The 15,610-nt window shown below is 40.8% G+C and overlaps 1 protein-coding gene across 1 annotated transcript in view; it reads left to right on the forward strand.

Annotated features, from left to right (window-relative positions):
* The window catches only part of cacna1eb (calcium channel, voltage-dependent, R type, alpha 1E subunit b), an 89,380-nt gene that overhangs the window by 7,751 nt on the left and 66,019 nt on the right, over window positions 1-15,610 (forward strand). Inside the window, exons 2-4 of the mRNA XM_050074936.1 lie at window positions 2,796-3,059; window positions 8,831-8,936; window positions 11,577-11,716. Of these exons, the coding sequence (XP_049930893.1) occupies window positions 2,796-3,059; window positions 8,831-8,936; window positions 11,577-11,716 (510 nt within the window). The remainder of the gene's footprint in view (window positions 1-2,795; window positions 3,060-8,830; window positions 8,937-11,576; window positions 11,717-15,610) is intronic.

Genomic DNA, 15,610 nt, shown 5'->3' on the forward strand with positions numbered 1-15,610 from the left:
AATTTTCACTGTTTCTGGTGTTAATCTGCACAGTTGTCAGATTGCTGTGCAGCCATAGCATGTTTCAGGGTAAACTACACGGTGTCACGCCAATCTGGGATGATATAAGCGACGGTTATTGGTCGAATCAAACTGACATAACTCAGTACTAGAGGATGTCTGTTGCTAGGGAACAGAGAGAAAAATAAAATGCTAAAACCACTCCAGTCAATGCTGGATGAAAGCCTGTCTGCAATTATATAAATGCTCTTCAGAGTTCTGGCACAAAGTACGCCCATTAACGTTTTAACTCACAGTGCATGTCACCTGCAGCCTCGCTTCATCTGTCTCCTCCTATAAGCTATATCTGAGGATGTTTCCTGCTGGACCACAGACACGAAAATACACAACAAGCTACTGTGGCTTTCACATGAAAAGAAAAGGCACCTTTTTTTTCTTAAGTTCACCTCATTCAAAGTTTGGTCAGGCCCCAGCAAATTGATATGAGCCTTTTCTGCTTTTATCTGCTAACAGCTATTTTTAGAAGCCTTTGAGTAGGCTGCGAGCAAGAGCAGAGACAAAAGCCAAACAGTCTTAAAGCAGACTGCATCTGGTCACATATACAGTACAGTGGATCATCAGTGCAGTGACGCTGCTGCACAGTCAGTTTGCTTCCCGTGTGTGTCCAGTGACCCTGGTGGAGGTGTGTGTGTTTGTGTGCTGGGAGAATTTCTGTAGGAAGAGGTTGCTCTATTGTGCAACATGGCTTTTGTTGGCAGAAATGAAAAGAACGAAGCAGGAATTCAAGAGAGCTATGTCGCTATGGAAACAACAGCAAAGAGAGAGCAAGACAGAGAGGAAGAGAGAGAGAGATGTACTGTTTGCAAAGATGGACAAATATTTTTGTTGGGCAACACACAAGTAGATGATGGTTTTTTTTGTAATGAAGGCTTGTGTAACGTGGAGATGGGTGCGAGATATGCTGCAGATACATTATGGAAATCTGTAACATATTACACGGCAATTATCATGATGCTATTTTTACGTTCTGCTCTGGATAGGTCAGTGTAGCCTTTTGTTGCTCTGCTGCTTTGCATGAAGTGACACGCCCGCCTGCTTTATGCACATTAGGAAGAGGAGATAACAGAGTCATGGCTGAGTTTTTGGAGCTCACTTAGGGACTTATTCATAGATCCTGTTAAATCGGTTTTTTTTTCTCCGCTGCTCCCCCAGATCTCGACTTGTTTGCCAAGCATAAATTTGTCACTCTCTCTTGGCTTGCTTTCACCCCCCTCTCTCTCTCCCTCCACTGTCTGAGCCCTTGCCCGTCTGCACACTGTGATACCTGCATTGTGCTCCTGCACAGTTGGGTCTGTCAGTCAGCAGCGGAGACTGATGTTTTGTGTCCTGGATGATGCTGTGGTTGACTTTAATTGCCATTATTTGACGTGACAAAACAGCAGCCGCGGCCACGTCTGAATAATATCGTGCCTGTGGGGGCTGAAGTGGTGATCTTGAGGAAACAGTGGGGAAGGGAGGAGAGCAGCAGATGGAGCGAGAGAGCCCAGTCGCCTAATGAGGTCTCACTTGTGGCACTGAGTGTGAAAGAGACCCTGCTTTCTCCTCTGCTCCCTCAAAAAGGGAGCAGCCCTAAGATCTATTTCATGCTCTATTTTTACTCCTGACTTTTACTCCAATATTAGCACAATGGCCTACTTTTTAAATGTTCTGTCTGTCTCCATTAATGAAAATATGACAATGCTGTCTGACTATCAAATGGGGGGAAATGAGTCAAGCTTGTGTTCTATAAATCTCCTTCAGGTCATTTCTTTTTCCTCTCCGGCCCTGTCCACACACATGTTGCCTTTATCTGTGCATTGTCTCTCCATCTAAATGTATTTTCACACTCCTCTCTCTCGCCACTGCACCCACTAACATCTTTACATAATTGTTTTTGAGCCACATACCCACACAGCCTACTGTATATAGGTTTCTTTTCTTTTTTTTTTTTTTTAGGAAAGTGTTTTTGTTCATCCTCAGCAAACTCTAATTGCTATGGTAACAAAATACATGTCCCTCCTCTCCAGCAGCTTTCATTCAGATGGATTTTTGAAATCGCCATCATGAAATGTTTCTGTGGGAGGGGGCTGCCGGTGCTTATGCGCTCCTGGCTGCGTGATCATTTTCCAGCAGGTGATAAGATTGCAAGCGATTCAAGCAACTCTCTCGCTGCGTTGTGTTTTCTCCACCGACTGATTAAAGAATAACTTCATAACCAGTTTTTGTGAAGAATCCGGTTTAGATGCGTTAAGCGGGCTTCCTTCCACGTGAGATCTTCCTTTTTGTCAAGTTTACCGGGTCGAGAAGATGCGTAAAGTTTGCCAAGACTCTCCTCGGATGTGTCCATCGAGTGAGCACAGGGTAGTGTTGTCAGATCTCAAGGAGCTTGGATGTTGATAGCAGATTGAAACTCAGTGGATCCGCAGAGTTTAGAGGCGCGCATTAAAAGTTGCTCAGAGCTGATTTGCTGTTATTAAGCAGATGGGATAACAGAGATGCAGAGCACCTGATCATCATTAAGTAAATGGATTTTTTTCCTTAGAATATAAACCAGCTGAATGACACAATCCGTTTTTCTTGTGGATATGGAGTGATAGGAAATCTGCAACTTTTTGGGGAATCTTTGGCGCTTAAAGCTGTCACCGGATTGAAGGTGGATCCTCTTTTTTCCCCCCGTTTAGCTCCACTTCACATTTACTTAGAAGTCGTCCTGTAGTGAAACGCTCTAAGCCGGCGGTCTCCTCATCTCTTTGTAGAATGGCTCGCTTTGGAGACGAGTGCGCTCCCAGCACGGTGGACTCCGGGGATGGGGACTTGGAGCGCGCCGGGGAAGGACAGGACGCGGCGGCGGCGGGGCTCACGGCTTCCATGAAGCAAGCCAAGGCGCAGCGGGCCCGGACCATGGCTCTGTACAACCCCGTCCCCCACCGGCAGAACTGCCTCACCGTCAACAGGTCGCTCTTCATATTCGCAGAGGACAACATCATTAGGAAAACCGCAAGGCGAATCATTGAATGGCCATATCCTTCCATTGAAACATGTTAGAAGTTGCTGTTCTGGGTAGTTTGTTAAAGACAAAGTGCATGTTGTGAGTTCAGCACCATGGTCAGCTACAGGCAGCACGTGAAGCCTGCACCATCCCCTCCTCAATGTTACATCATGCAAAAGTGACAGTTGTAAGTGCAATCTCACTGCTGTAAATGTGTTGTGCATGACTCCTTCACATATAGAAATCCGCCTTGCATGCTGTGTGTTTAGTGTTTGCCTATCTGCATAATGATCTCCAGCTGTTTGTTAAATCACCAGATGAATTAATCCCTCTGCACAGTCTGAATTTAACCCCTCTCCTCATAATTGTGCTCAGTGACTTTGCCCTGATTTTATTCATCTGCGGGCTCCATGTGCTCCAGTGTTGGCAGAAGACAGAAAGTTAGCATGTGGTGATCATTAGAAGCAGCTCTGCTCGCTGTGGGGGTGGCATGTAGGCACATCTCTGCTGCCTTAGTGCTCATTGGAATATGAACCTGGCCATGAGTAGGTGTCAGTTCAAATCCACCAGGCAGCGTTTCTCTGCTTCCTGCTGCAGCGTCGGCCAACAGTTTCTCTCTGCTCAACTTCTGCAGATCTAACGAACATTAGCAGGGAAGTTGTTTTCCCAGCAACTGCAGCAAACTCATGTGATGTGAACACAGACTCAGGGAATAATGTGTGCACAATCACTGAGGCCAAGCATGAGAATCCGTTCACTTAAATCTATTTATTTGTGTTTACTTTAATCAAGCGATTTCTGATAAGTGTTGCACATATTTAGACATTTTTTAAAGCATCGTCAGTTCAACAACATCACTCAGTTGCCATATCTACCCACTGCTCCTCCTGTCTTACACCCCCTTCAGTGCAGCGTGCCAGTCTCCCACTGTTACCTAACCACAGGCTCTGTGTGGTGTGTGGGAGTGGGGCTAGTGGTCAAGACTAGTTGGCCACTGGCAGCACGGTAATGTGACTGTCGGTATCACAGAGGCAGAGGTGTGTGGGAGAGAGCTGGCCAGTAGTACTGTGGTGGATCGTGGGCTGTAAAAGCAGCACATGTCAGAGTATTGACTGGGTGAGACCCAGATTTTTTGCTAACAGCGTCCAACTTCTGAGATCGCAAGGGAAAAACAGACTCATGCATTCATGGCAGTGGAGTTTATTTGATTGTGTGTTCCTGTACAAACTAAATGGAGTGTTAACAGTGTGACATTTCTGACGAGTTTTGAAGTTGCTGGGGGTTCTTTAGCCCGATGTAGGCCAAAGCCAAGGGACTATACCACTGGTCCTGCTACGGAAAATCAATTGGTAAACATTTTGATAATCAAGTACTGGCTTTGAGACACTACAGGTGGAAACATAGTGTTCTCTTGCACTGGTTAATCATGACATTTTGGGGCTATTCTGCTCCAATAAAATGTCTTTCAGATGATAGTGGAAAGGAAACATCCAAAATACACATGTAGGTCTTTATTTCCGTTCAGATTTCTGCTCTGGAAATAAGACAATGCATCATTTGCATATTTGCATTTTAAAACTTGTAATACAAAAGATAATTGTCCTAATATAAGAAAGCAACTGGGGAAGTTTCATGGTGATATCTATTAGTTAAAATTTTTACCCCATTCACTTATAGTGGCTTATTTTTGGTCTAAATATGTATAGAATTTCTAAATACACATTTTAAAAGACCATTTTCTCACAATGAGTTATTTGTCTTATACTCTGAGCCAGAAATCTCCACTTCAGTAGCACTTAAATACGTCACACTTTTATTCCTATCTATATTCTGGATGTTTTTACGCAGGGGTTTGTTCATATATCTTCCAAAGCCTGACTTATAGAACGTTTTAATCTTAAAAACATGGTGATAATTTATTTCTTAATGGCTGGTGACAGTGAAGTAGAGAGAGATATCCAAAATACTTAAAGAAAAACATCGACTATTAATATGTCAACAAAATGAAACACAAATTTCGAACCTGGCGTCATACAATGTTCAGATTTTTGATGTGGAATATTAAACATAGAATTGTAATACAAAAAATAATTTTCTGAATGTAGGTAATCGACTGGGGAAGTTTCATGTAACCCTTTCTCACCTGTGGTGTCTCTCTTTAAGAAAAACAAGTGAAATTCTCTGGTTGCAGCTTTTCCCAATGTACATTCTTTGTTTTATGTCATTGTACACTGAATATCTTTTGGTTTTGGAGTGTCGGTCGGACAAAAAAAAGATACTTAAAGATGTCAACTTGGAGTGTTGGAAACTAGGGTGGATATTATTTGTTATTTCCTGGTGTTTTTTAGATAAAATGATGTATACTGATTCTGAAAATAATCATTAGTTGCAGACTGATAACATATTTTTAATGTATGTTTTCTACCTTCCAGACAGCCATTGACTTCCATTCATTTACATACAAAACAAAAACTCATCCATTGCACTCTAGTAAGAATCTAACTTTTATTTTTTTTTAAAAACCTAGACTTGATGTTGAATGTGGCGGATTAAATGTCTCAGCTTACCTCTCGTATAGATGCAAATAGAACTGATCAGTCAAAAGATTTAAAGAGGAATACGTGTGCGAAATCTCTGATTACAAGCCAAACATAATGCTCACACTGCAGTCATTTCACTTCTTTAAAAGGCAAAGTTTAAGTCCTTTATTTGTCCCTGAGGGGCAGTTTGTTTTGCCGCAGTAGCAATGAATATGAAACACAGCAACACAGGGCTAGACACATAAGATTAAGAGCCACACATACATAACCAAACGTAATAAAACACATAAATACAGGAGTAAACAGGTGAGGCACAAAAGCTAAAATATTAGGGAAGAAACAAAAGCCAAACATCCCCCAGTTCCAGCCTCTCAGCTGTGATGATTTGCTGCTTTTCTTTGAGTCCATGGCTGCTTGGAGAGTCAGAGAATATGTTAAAATATCTAAAAACAACAACAGCAGCAGCAGCAGGGTGCAAAAACTGTCAAGTGCATGCGATTTGTCCTAAATGGTCTACAGCATGCATAATCTCTGACATGCAGGTAACAGCTAGTGAGGGCAGGTAGAGTGGGAGAGCTGTATTAAGTATTTCCCACTTTAGCTATTTTCAACTGCTTTCAATGGCAACAATGTGGACCTGTCAATGTGAGTCAGTGTTGGTCCCAGAGGCCTCCATCGCAGCACTCCTCTGTGAGTCAGTGACCCCATTTCACTGAAGGCAGGAAAATTAATAACAAGGAGCAGCTGCCTCATGGGAACTCCGGGGGACTGAAAGTCACACGCACACACAAGTGTCGGGGCACAGATAGTCACACGCGGTGCATGCTGGTTCACCCGTATATGTACATATCCATAGGGCCAATGCGTGTACACACATACAGACGTTTCAGCTGTGAGAAAATCTAATGAGGTAGATATGACTTGTGAGAAATTAAAGTGTAATGCAGGTTTCTCTCTCATGTCTTATAAACTTACTAGTTACTGAATCAAAGGGCTGTGGAGTAAAGTGAAGTAAGAGCACGGGACGGCTTGTGTGTGTCGCTTGATCCACTTTGATGTCCAAAAAAGAACGTAGGACAACCGAACATCGACAACAATAGTGCCATCTCACATCTTAGATATATCACTCCGCCAAATTTAATCCTAACCCTCATTAAGGCGACAGGGAGAGTAGAGACAGCACAGGCTGCTGCACGTAACACCTGCACGTAAAATGAGCGATATGAAATAGTTCCAAATTTAACGTAGAAGCATTAATGTAGTTAACATTAAACTATGTAGATGCAAAATAATGAACTGAGAAGAACACGACAATCTACTGGATATGTTCTCAAGAAAATAAATCTCATCTTCCAATAAAAATGAGGCAAAAGCTTCTAGAAATAATGTAAACTTCAAAGCTTTAAAACCTACAGAAAACATTCAGACACTTATGTTCCAAAGTTATGTCAAGAAAATTCAAATGTGCCCGAAAATTTGCTCTCGCAGTGAACCAGAGTGCAACTCCGAGTTGTCCAGTTGTCTGGAATTTGTTAGAAATAGAAAGATTTTGAGCTTTTCAAATAACGATCAGAAAGTGTGTAGTCGTAAATCATTCTTTAAATGTGTCAAAAAATCCTGCTGGAGAAATGAAAGCTTGTGTTGTGTAGAAATTATTTGCACATGTAGGGAAAAAAGGACCTGACCTTGATTTAGATTTCAAACTGAATTTGTGTAAAAAGGAAAAACATTTTGACTGAAAGCAACTAAAAGTTGACTAACATGACTTTTCATCGACTAACACTGGACAAAAAAGTTTTGAGTTGTCGTTGCCTAAAACTATGAAGGATAAAAACGATTTCGTGGAATGATTTAATCTAAAATAGCTGCAAAAATCAGCACTGCCTACATTCAAAGCAAAAATCAGTTTATGCAAGAAATGTGTCCAGTGTCATGATCATTTAAAACATTTGTGCAGGAATTCACTTCCTTAAAAATGTGGTTTGGCAGATCTGAGATTAGAAAGACTGAGCTCGCTGATATGTGATTGTTTATTGTTGCTTTGAAATTATTTAAGCAAAAATAAGTGTGTTCCTATTTGAAGGTAATTAATAAACACAATTTACAAGGAAACACAAGGCGACGTCATCAAATTACCTGACAAGATATGACGTTTATTTTCACATGAGACAAAGAAAAGCGAATCTTCACATCTAAAAACAAAATAATTCGTGATTATTCTCGTGCTGATCTATTAATTGATTATTAAGCTGATAGTAGCTGTCATTACATTTGCTTATTATGCATTTCCATCGCTATTTCCACAGGCACTGATATTGTTTCTGCAACTTCTCAGCAGATTTGGCGTCTCAGCAGGGCTGCAACTAACGGTTATTTTTGATAATTAGTCCATAAAATGGTTAAAGACAAAAAAAGACCGTCACAGTTTTCCACAGCCTGAGATGAAATCTTCAAATGATTATTTATTTTGTCAGACCAAAACCAATAAACAGAGATTGTTTGGCTTATTTCCTGAAAAATGACCTTAAAAAAATGATTATCAAACATGTTTGTTATTAATTTAATGACTAATGCTGTCATCATTCATACAGTCATAAAAACAAATGTATTACAATGGTTAAAATGTAGCTCTGCTTTTATCATAGATGATTTCTCAACTGTCTGGTTATGAAACCTCATAAAGTAAATCCAAAATCAAACAGATCAAAATTAAACCCTGATTTCTTTTCTTCAGTAGCACATAGACATAACACACTGAAGATGTACAATAAAGCTGTATATAAAGGTGCACCTGTGGTGTTTGCAGTGAAAGGACTTCTGAGAAGAGTTGGCTGTAGTTTGTGTAGTTAAACCAGTCTGGCCAAGGTGACTTCACTGCACTCTCTCTTTCCCTCCCTAACCTGCCTCTTTTTCCTCTTCGTGAAAAGCACTTTTAAAAGCAGGTTGCCATGGATACTGCAATCTCTCTAACAGATTGCCTCCAATACCAGAGAATATGAACCATGCCATAATTCATCTGTCATTTAATCATCCATCTATGTGTTTTTCTCCTTTCCACTGAACAACGCACACGTGTACACTCAAGTATTCGTGGAATTCAGAGAAAAATACTGTATATATGACGAGAATATTAGTTACTGCTTTTTGAATATGGTGCACAATATATTGTCGTGTGTGTGTGTATCAGCTTTTTCTGTTTCTATGTGTTAGTTTTCTCCCTGTGTTGTCGCATAAGTACTTTCCTTAACTTTGCGGCCTTTACACCATTTGAGTACATGATCCTGGCCACCATCACCGCCAACTGTGTTGTCCTGGCTTTGGAGCAGCACCTCCCCGGAGAGGATAAGACCCCCATGGCAAAGAGACTGGTGAGGACACAATTCTGTTTTCACATCCTCAACACACTGACGGGGCTGTGAGTGAGGTCAGTGTGAGATACGGACACAAAACAAAGCAGAATGACTGAGCGTTTCTGGGAACATCAAGTCGGTTTTATGCCTCAAAATGCAGTGGACACAAAAGTTAAGTCCAAAACCTGCCTTTGCTATTAGCATGTAGCATTTTAAGACGGTTGTGGATTGTTTGTGCTTAGTGAAAAAGAAATGTCAGTTTAATCTTAAGATAGTGTAGCTTACACTGTCATTAAGATTTGGAAACATGAGGATGAATACCATATACAGATTTACCTTAAGTGGGGAAACAAACTAAGTACATTTACTCCTGTAGGCTTCTGTACTTAGGTATTATTTTGAAGTAATTGTAGCCTACTTTACTTAAATATTTAATTTTACGATACTGTATAATTCTTCTCCACTGCATTTTGTAATTTCTAGTTTTTTTTAGGGTGACCAGCAGGTTAAATGATGTGTAAGTAAAACGTGATTCGTTTGCGCCTGCATGAGAATAGTCGGTAACACTTTACTTGAAGGTATCTGCATAAGAGTGACATGACACTGTCATAACTATGACATGACACTGTCATGAACCTGTCATAAACATTATGTACATGTCATAAACGTTTATGACTGCTGTCATTAGCTGTCATTCGGTTTTTGTAATGACAAGTTGACATTGTTTAGGTTGTCTTGATTATGACAACTTGACATTAATCAAAGTGACATTACCAGAAGATGTCTTTGTCATGACAATAATAATCATTATGTCAACTTGTCATAAACACAAAAAAAGATACATTTCTTGTTAATGTCAAGTTGTTATGACAAAATCTTCTGGTAATGTCATCCTGGTTAATGTCAAGTTGTCATTATAAAGACATCCCAAACAAATTTAATGTCAACTTGTCATGACAAAGACATCTTCTGGTAATGTCACTTTGATTAATGTCAAGTTGTCATAATCAAGACAACCCAAACAATGTCAACTTGTCATTACAAAAACCGAATGACACTTAATGACAGCAGTTATAAACGTTTATGACATGTACATAATGTTCATGACAGGTTCATGACTGTGTCATGTCACTCTTATGCCGATACCTTCAAATAAAGTGTTACAGAATAGTCACACTGCAGCTATTTGACTATTCACACCCATCTCTTTAAGGTGTTATTATGGATCCCACTGCGTGCTGTGATTGGCTAGTACTCATTGCGTCAACGCATTGAGGTCAGAAGAGGTTAGGCCAGGGGGTCAGCCATTTTTGGTCCAAAAAATTTAATTTTCTAGAGCCACAAAATATATTTGATCCTTATAATAAAAGTAACACAGCCTTATTACATCTGAATTAGCTTATCAACATTACTTATAGGTCTAATCATTAATATGTTTTGCCATTAGGTGGCTACACCAATCTTGATGTTCGGCAAAACTAAGAGAAAAGGGGCCGGGCCATAGACGTAGCTATGACTCACATTGTAGTTGACGAAATGTTAAAACATTTTTTTTAATTTGTTGTAGGCCTATATGTTACACAGATTTACAATTGGACAATGTAAGAATCACTTTAGGCTTACAACAATGATAAATGAAAATTAAAGTGTTCAAAAATAACGGTCATTCATTTCCATGTAGCCTCATTTTTGGTCAAAGCCACAGGGAGCCATTGGAGAGGGGCTAAAGAGCTCCATGTGGCTCCAGAGCCTCACGTTGCCTACCCCTGGGTAAGGATTAAGGCCAAGAGGTCATGGATAGGGCTAGTAGTAGCCAATCTCAGATATCCTCTGAGATAAAAGTGGTAAATTTACAGGAAAAAAAACTGACAAATGTAGAGGCCGAAACTCAGGTGATGTAGCATAAAGTGGGACACCGTAGATGTAGGTAGTGAGACATTGTGGGTGAGTGGGTCAAGTCAAAGGACTCTTACACACACGACTAGGGTTTGAACACTCTTATTATTTTTAGACTTAGCATTACTTTTGTTATTTTATTATTTGCTGTATAAAACTGCTGAATGCACATTGAGTAGCTAAACGGTTAGATGGTTTGTGTTAACATCATATTTCGATGCTGCCAGGGTGCCCAGGAATACACACCTGATGTCAGATGTAAATTGTTGGCTATGGACACCTGGGTGCAAAACGCATCTGCCTTTGTAAAATTAAATGGTTAAATTAGCTCCACCTTGATAATGTTAACATTATAAGTACATGCTAAGGAATATATGAATTTAAATGTCCTCTGACTGTGGCCATTTTCACAATGAGCACTTTAACATTTACACTTTTACATAAGTAATCTTTCGACTGTAGGACTTTAACTTGTTAAGGATGTAATTTTTTTCTTACTTTTACTTGAGATAAGGATGTGAGCAACTCTACACCACTGTAAAAATGTCCTGATATGAGCTCTTTTGACATTACAGCTAAGTGTTCTCCCCCCTGCTGCATGCACTTCCTCGATTGTGTATAAATGGGATATAGTCTATAGAGTGTGTTTATGCGTGAAGCCTGCGTATACATATCAAACCCAGCAGGTTATAGCTCTGGCATTGTGTGTGACTGCTGCCCTACAGACTCCTCTGACCTGCTTCTTACACGGTGTTTCCACAGGAGAAGACAGAGCCGTACTTCATTGGGATCTTCTGCTTCGAGGCGGGGATCAAGCTGCTGGCCCTCGGTTTTGTTTTCCATAAAGGCTCATACCTGAGGAACGGCTGGAACGTCATGGACTTCATAGTTGTGCTCAGTGGGTGAGTGACATCACTTGGTCTCTATGACAACCTGGAAGCGAGAAATGTTTGTTGTAAACTTTGTCGACAGATTCCGAAGTTACGCCTTGCCAAGCATACTGGTGAAATCTGTTTTTGGAGGAGGAACAAATATCAGTCCTCTCTAACTAACCAACTTTTTTTCGCCATCTCCATCCACTCTGACTGTGCGCCAGTCATATCAGAGCAAAGCAACTGCACTTAGACTTCGGATTGGCAGTAGCGTCTGAACTTCTCACAGAGCGTTCCTCCTGTTTTTTTCTTCCATCGTGATGCTTAATAGCTCTTCTTCTTCAATGCAGTCATTGCTGGGAAAAGCACAGGTGTGACTAATAACATTAACGATGGCTCACTTCCATGTAAGCCATTCATTCCAGTGAGCCGGTGTGCACAATACCAGGACCCCGGAGCTGGCTCACCTAAATGGAATGCAGCCATCGTTAGCATTATTAATTACACCTGTATTTTTCTTACTATGGTGTGTGAAAATGCCTACTGTGAAAAAGGTCAATTAGACTACTGTTAAAGGAGGATTAAAGTGTTATTTGCCGTTATTGTTGAGGATGTTATGAATTGTGGATGTTTTTTATAGTTACAAGGGCCAAAATTTGTCCCAACCTGCTACTCATACAGTATATACTGTCACTGTCTCGCTACTAGTAAAACTGTTGCATGGCTACATTTCAGCATACTTTCATGTCGGAGTTGGGTTGTGTGGAGACATAGCAGTGCAGATACCAGAGGTGTTGACTCAAGTCACATGACTTGGACTCCATATTTGATGACTTTAGACGCGTCAAAATCAAAAAAGACTTGATTTAAAGTATGTCTTTTAAAGAAAGCGTGCCATGAATTATTTCATTTTCCTCAAGCAGCTAATGTTGATGCGATTCACTCCCCGCAAATCAACACTGAATTTCCATAATTAACTTTGAACCAATCTGACAGCATCCAATCCCACTGCAGAGGAGAACCATGAAAACTGCAGGGCGTTAGTTGGTATCAAAGATAATTTTGTTTGTGTACAAAAACTACGCAGTGTTCAATAAAAATGAATTACTATCTGAACCTGACAAAGAAAGGACAGAAACATACAGAAATCATTCTGTTGCGTCCCTGGTTAATAGTGCAGTATGTTATGAAAGTGCAATTTCAGCACTACTTTGTTTACGATTAAGTTCAGTCGCACTTTTTTTAAACAAATAAATACAAATTTTAAATCTAATATATTATTACTCTGTTGTTAGAATGGCACTATGTTTGGTGAAAAGCATGACTTGTTTCGGACTCAAAACTCAAAGTTTAGGACTTGGGATTTGACTTGCACTTGTCAGTCTTGACTTGGGTCTTGCCTGTCTTGACTTTGGACTTGAGTCCAAAGACTTGAGACTCACTTGTGACTTGCAGAACAATGACTTTGTCCCTCCTCTGGCAGATACTGTTGGTATCAGCACAGGGGAACTGCCCATTGGTCTGACAGCCCATTGGTCCGACATCCCATTGTTCCGACCATATTAAACCCATTGTTCCGAAGTCCGTTCCGAAATCATCATGATGCCTTGTGGTTAAGGTCTGGTTAGGTTTAGGCACAAAAACCACTTGGTTAGGAAAAGATCATGGTGTGGGTTAAAATGAAAAAGAAAGTGACAAACACATAAGCTGTGAGCCTGCTTCGCCTCAAGCCTTTCCCAGCTGACCCAGAGCCGGTCGCGGCACACCAAGGCAGAAATACGCCCGCCAGGAGCCGTTCAGCACCGCGGACCGTCGGACTAATGGGATGTCGGACCAATGACATGGACCCTCAGTACAGTAGCTTGTAATGGATTAGCTTACCGTAGCTCTGCCAACCAGGTATAGCCATTATACTTATAGCTGCCAATGTGTTGCTCTCTTTATACAACAAATGACATTTGTTGCATTGCTGGTCACATTGCTGGGTTTGAGAAACTTTGTTTATAGAGGCATTTATGTCGCACATAACGTCAGTCAGTCAGTCTGTCAGTCAGTCAGTCAGTCAGTCCTGTCACCTTCTCATGCTAACTTCTGCTCCACTAGCTTCAATAACATCTAAGGGTTTATTTAAATTGACTCTGACAAACCTGAAACACTTGTTTTTCCTCCATATTCTTAACTGCATTCTTAGTATAACTTATAACAATGATTATATATCTAGCATTAAACAGCATCTGATTATTTGTAGACACAGGAGCCTCAGCATAGCAGCAGAAGCTAGCAGAGCAGAAGCTAACTGAAGTAGAGTTTGGCTTCCTGTACAGGAGCAGATGACTAGTGAGTAAGTGTTTCTCTGATGTGCTGCTGTGTTTGCATATTACCAGTGATGTATTGCCATATGGTGGGGCTATATTTCTGATAAAAGTCGCTAGTGTAGGCTTCAGTATGACTGGCTGAAATCAGCTGCTAGTTAGCAGTGCTAATAGTAAGTGATGTGGAGGTTCCTCACTGTGACTGTGTCTTCCACTCTGCAGAAGGAGTGTCCACTATTGTCTGTTTGTTAAATACCCCTGAATATTGATATCATCATCAACGTCTTCATTTTTTGTTCTCCAGTCTTTGAGCAGCAGTTTGCTCTGATGGCCAACAAGCTAGGCAAGCCGACAAGAATAAAATAAGCATTTTATATGTCTTTAGAGAATAATGGGACAAATTATGAAGACAAATTAATACAAAACCCTGAAAATGTAAATCCAAATCTAAACTTGATCTCTAACCTTATATTTCATCACAACCATTTTAAGCTCCAAGAAACCTCAAGGATAAGCTGGCATTCTTCTTCTACATTATTTCTTGCTGTAAACAAAGCAAATGAAGAGACCAAAACAACGATGTGTTCGTCCATCTCTGAATATTTGTGGCGTTCCACGACAAACCCATTCTTTCCGTGCCTGGAAGCTCATGTTTTATTTGCTCCAGCAGATGCTTCTGGTCCATGGATGCATAAAGAAAACTGGATACAACATTTGAGGCGAGGCCCTGTTCATTCCTATGACCATTGCTCAGTGGCGCACGGAGCTAGAAAAGTCACATATTTAATTACCCCAATGATTGGCACTTCTTCCGTACTGTGTGGCCCATATAGCAGTCGCACAACAGACTTCCAGCTGAACCGTCTACTTTCGGCTTAGCACACTACTGACTTTAATGGAGATAAAATGATTACGTTTTTTGCCCTTCTAGTTTTTCCAAATGTTATTGAACTGAATTAATCAAATTCTGATCTTCTGAAATCTGAAATTACCCTGATCTTTCGCATCGTGGTGCCCACAAAGCAGGCGCACTAGAGACTTGTGGCAGCTGTAGGGCTGTCCCGAATACCATTTTTTAACATTCGGGGGCGGCGGTGGTGGACTCTGGGGGTTTTTCGGACCTAATTGTATTGCGGCGTTTTGCACAGCGGCGACTGGATCTTTGCTCTCAAACCACAAACAAATGTGATGGCACAACAGTCTCCTTCAGTACATTATTCTATGCTTTCTTTTGATTTTCACATTGGCTAGTCATCCTGTTTAATTTGTCTTCTGATTAAATCGGAACCGTTGAAACAAGTTGTAGGAAGCCTCTGCAAGTAATTGGTTGCTGGCAGACACTCTGTGCTGCAATAAAATGGTTAATCAGCAGTGCCGTGCACTGTAGAGCCGATGCGCTGCTGGTTCTGCCGGCCTGAATAGAATATAATGTCTATAGCCTTACTGTTGTGTACAGCATTTATAGACTGAGCTGAGTAGTGATGCACGGGTCGACCCATAACCCGCGGAACCCGCAAATGGACCTGCGGGTCTGGCAGCAGTGATCGTCTGTTAAATCAGTCTGTAAATGATATTTTGACATTATTGACTATTACTGTCATGGCATCCGAAG

This window comes from Epinephelus moara, chromosome 21 (genome assembly GCF_006386435.1).
Source record: "Epinephelus moara isolate mb chromosome 21, YSFRI_EMoa_1.0, whole genome shotgun sequence".
In the NCBI taxonomy this organism is placed as follows: domain Eukaryota; kingdom Metazoa; phylum Chordata; class Actinopteri; order Perciformes; family Serranidae; genus Epinephelus; species Epinephelus moara.